Below are 1,889 nucleotides of genomic sequence, written 5' to 3' on the forward strand. Positions count from 1 at the left end.
AAGCACTAACTGAAATATTTAAGTCCACTAACCCTAAAGCACTAACTGAAATATTTAAGTCCACTAACCCTAAAGCACTAACTGAAATATTTAAGTCCACTAACCCTAAAGCACTAACTGAGTCCCCTAATTCTAAAGCACTAAAATAACCCAGTCAACCCATGAACATTGTTCAGCAGACAACATGAGCCACATGTTACCATGTTGATCCTTTAAGACATCCCACAGCTGGATTTGGTTCATACATTGTAAATGTGTCACCTGGTGGATCAGTGACACATGTGAACWAAATGATTGACAGTTTTCACCCTGAGCTGTGAACATTAACACTGATCAATAACAAACCTCAGATTTGGATCATTAATCAGTTCCAGTACCAGTCTACAGTCCATCAGCTCCCTCCAGAGGACTGAGTGTTGACGTCTGATCCAGACCTGTAGGACAGTCCTACAGACTGTTGTTGAGGTACCTACAACAGGACCTGGACCTTTGAAGTGGGTCTGAGGTGGTCAGCTCTCTGGTTACCATAAATGCCAGTATGTCCTGGTACCCATTWACCAGTAACACTGTTATCTCTCCCCAGTAGGTTGAGACTTCGGCACACTCCCAACCAGTAATGATGTAAAGTGTGGCCCTCTGAGAGCTCTAACAGCAGKTTGWCTGTCTGTTAGGATGYATATTTKCTTCTGGGTACACTGAAGGTCTTTGAGAGACGCCACTCACTGGTGGACACCCAGTGGGTTTCTGTACTCTCTCTCTCTATGGTTGTGTAAAATCATCACCCTGCACCTACTGACCCCTTCAGGAGGGGTCCATCTGTAAACCAGTAGAAATGACTGGYAGACATGTCCACCATAGAGACATTACTCCAGACAGACCTGTCTTCTGTCTCAAAGCTTTGTTTAAAATAATATTTTTGACCGTTCTGTCTGCAGGTCCTGCAGTTACTGGACCAGTGTCAGATTCTAGTGTGCTGTGAGTCAGAGAGGTTCTTCCACCAACCAGACTGGTGTGGRCTTACTGCACTGGATGCAGCCTCCTCTAACATCTGTAAATCTASTGGAGCAGGTCCAGTAGGACTTCCATGGTTGTCGTGTTGTTCTGCAGGAACCTGTGATGCTCAGGCAGGACAATCACTGCACCTGGTGAGCATCACTCCTGACACCACAACTTAGACTGACCAGTTCATTTTGAACCAGTTCAGCCTGGAATGATAATAAGAAAATAAAATATCAAACTAAAATAATTTAAAGCCATGCTGTGACACAAGAAAGAGATTTTTAAAATGTATAAAAACTTTTATTAAATATGAACAGGAGTTAAAAACAAACAGTAAGAGAAATGTGACAAAAATAAATCAAATCAGAATAAAACTTCTTGAGAATAATTTAAAGCTGTCATAAGAAACAGGATTCTAATCTGTTCAGATGTGTTTATATTGTTTTTATAAAATATCAGCTTCATCTCTGTCCTCCTTCAGCATCACTCCAAAGGTTTCTTCTTCTGTGGTTCTTCTGAAATTAAAACACACAAATAAACAAATAAACAAATTAAAAAAACAAACAAACAGAACTGATGAAAAGTGACTGAACAAACATCAAATATGAAGTTTTACTTTCAGAGACCGACTCCAGCGTGGACAGACGAAAGATCTGAGTCCAGTCTGAGGCTTCTGAAAAACACAAACAGGAAGTTACATCAACCCATCCAAACACAAACAGGAAGTTCATCAACACAACCAAACACAAACAGGAAGTTCATCAACCCATCCAAACACAAACAGGAAGTTCATCAACCCATCCAAACACAAACAGGAAGTTCATCAACCCATCCAAACACAAACAGGAAGTTCATCAACCCATCCAAACACAAACAGGAAGTTACATCAA

The 1,889-nt window shown here is 40.8% G+C and overlaps 1 protein-coding gene across 1 annotated transcript in view; it reads right to left on the reverse strand.

Annotated features, from left to right (window-relative positions):
• Positions 1 to 1,323: 1,323 nt before the first annotated feature.
• The window catches only part of snapc1b (small nuclear RNA activating complex, polypeptide 1b), a 6,256-nt gene continuing 5,690 nt past the window's right edge, over positions 1,324 to 1,889 (reverse strand). The window contains exons 10-11 of the mRNA XM_014027451.1: positions 1,616 to 1,672; positions 1,324 to 1,514 (exon numbers count right to left, since the gene is read on the reverse strand). Of these exons, the coding sequence (XP_013882905.1) occupies positions 1,483 to 1,514; positions 1,616 to 1,672 (89 nt within the window). The 3' untranslated portion in view covers positions 1,324 to 1,482. The remainder of the gene's footprint in view (positions 1,515 to 1,615; positions 1,673 to 1,889) is intronic.

This window comes from Austrofundulus limnaeus, unplaced genomic scaffold (assembly GCF_001266775.1).
Source record: "Austrofundulus limnaeus strain Quisiro unplaced genomic scaffold, Austrofundulus_limnaeus-1.0 Scaffold650, whole genome shotgun sequence".
Lineage (NCBI taxonomy): Eukaryota > Metazoa > Chordata > Actinopteri > Cyprinodontiformes > Rivulidae > Austrofundulus > Austrofundulus limnaeus.